Source organism: Hordeum vulgare, chromosome 2H (assembly GCF_904849725.1).
Source record: "Hordeum vulgare subsp. vulgare chromosome 2H, MorexV3_pseudomolecules_assembly, whole genome shotgun sequence".
In the NCBI taxonomy this organism is placed as follows: domain Eukaryota; kingdom Viridiplantae; phylum Streptophyta; class Magnoliopsida; order Poales; family Poaceae; genus Hordeum; species Hordeum vulgare.
The window spans coordinates 619,121,532-619,123,556 of NC_058519.1; the positions used below are offsets into that span (position 1 = coordinate 619,121,532).

At 51.6% G+C, this 2,025-nt stretch overlaps 1 protein-coding gene across 1 annotated transcript; it reads right to left on the reverse strand.

The window, feature by feature from the left end:
- Positions 1-805: 805 nt before the first annotated feature.
- Positions 806-1,414, reverse strand: LOC123427901 (translation initiation factor IF-2-like). The gene has a single exon (XM_045112039.1). It carries the CDS (start codon positions 1,376-1,378, stop codon positions 983-985), a length of 396 nt encoding a protein of 131 aa, XP_044967974.1. The 5' UTR covers positions 1,379-1,414; the 3' UTR covers positions 806-982.
- Positions 1,415-2,025: the final 611 nt, after the last annotated feature.

A 2,025-nucleotide genomic window follows, 5' to 3' on the forward strand; every position in this document is an offset into this window, starting at 1 on the left:
ACTGTATTGCAGAAAAGGAGGAAAAAAAGGTAATAATGTAACAAACCAGCAATGATTGGGCAGTACCAGATGATGCCGATGTCCAGCAACATATAAGAAACCTAAGATGTATAGTCTTTCTTAACAAATACTGTCGGCATGAACTGTCAAAAGTAATCATAAGCATCAATAGGTCAAAAATTACCATAAGCAACCTAACTGTATTGCAGAAATAGCATTAACTGCTAACAGCAAGATTTACATAATCAGAATCAACCAGGTTGAACCAAAATTGAACTGCTAACGGCAAGATTCATATAAGCAACATCACCCAACTTGAACTAGAGTTGAACTACTAACAGCAAGATTCATATAATCTAAAACATCCAACTGGAACAAGAGTTGAACTGCTAACAGCAAGATTCATGTAATCAACATCGACCAAGTTGAAATGCTAATAGCAAGATTCATGTAAGATAAATCAACCAAGTTTTAACAAGAGTTGAAATCCTAACAGTATGTAATCTACATCAACCAAGTTGAAATACTGACAGCATGAACTGCCAACTGCAAGATTCAAGTAAACCTGAATCAACAGAGTTGAACTAGAGTTGAGAAAATACATACCATTTCTAAAAGGGTGACCGCATGCTGCTGATGTCCATCGATCACTAGATACACATCTGACAAGCAATTGAATTCCCCTAGTACTGCATGTATGTGCCTACTAGAAAGCCCAGAACCAAAATACTTGAAGCACCCAATAGATCCGAAAGCGCAACAAATTGGCACTCCCCTTCCCCAATTTTGCAGTTACACAAAACTCTGCAGAACTATTCTTCTTTATAGTATTTGTTTTTCACATCGATTTGGTACAGACAAACAAGGTAAACAGTAATAAACTAGTATATAGAACATGGAAGCTGAATCGAACAAGGGAGGGGACTAGATCCCTGAATCTACAAGTATACCACGACTAGTAGTACAACACGACGGGTCCCGTCTAGTGGGCGGCGACGACCATATCCGGCGCGTTGAAGAACTCCATGACCGCCTCGAACGGCAGGTCCCGGCTGGGCATCGGCGGCGAGAAGAGCGCCACCACCTTCCCCGCCCTGAGCTTCTTCCGCTGCGGGCAGCGCGGCGCGAGGAGCCTGGACCCGGGCGCGAAGTAGGGCACGAAGGGCCCTCTCTCGCCGTCCACGGCCGCCGCGGGCGCGGGCGCGGGAGGGGGCGAGGGGGACGGCTGCGGCGAGGCAGGGGCCGGGCGGGACGAGGCGCGCTTCTGGCGGCGGAGCCTGGCGTCGCGGAGGCGGGCGAGGGCGCCGGGGCGGAGGAAGCGGAGGTGGTCGCCCGCCGCGGCGGCGGACGGGGATCGGGGCTTGCGCGTGGCTGCCATGTGGGGCCCTGGTGACGGTGCGGGGCGGATTGGGCCAATGGGATGGGTGGGATGCGAGCTGTGCCTGTGCTGGGGAAGGAGAGGAGAGAGCGGCGGTATTTGAAGGGGGATTGGGGTAGGGTTGGGCGGGAGGCGCGGGCCGTGGAGGGAAATCTTTTCGGGGGGAAATTCGTATGTTTACTTCCAAATCGGCGATGGCGTTCCGTGGGCGTATGACGTGTGGGGCCGTGCGTCCAGGGTCCCGCGTGGCGGTGGGACGGCTTGCGCGAGAGGGGAGCGGTTGCGTGGTGCGGTTGACGACGTTTTGAAACGGGACGGCGGCCGGTGGCGCGTGGCGCGTGGCGTGAACGATGGATCGACGCCTACGGCAAAGGGTGCCTTTGTCCGTAGGAGTAAAGTCTATTTTAAACCTTAAAATTATAGGATTAGTCTAAATTGAACCTTGAACTATCAATCCCTGAAATTCATACCCTAACCTCACTGATCCCGATCAATCCCGACCTTAGGTCCATGTAAACTTATTTGGGGGCAGGAAAATAACAATTCAGGTTGGGATCACACTCTGCTCTCGTTGACTATGTGGGTCACAAACCAGCGAACGTACACGGATGTGCCGCTCGCCGCGCCCTTGTGTCCAGCATCAGAGT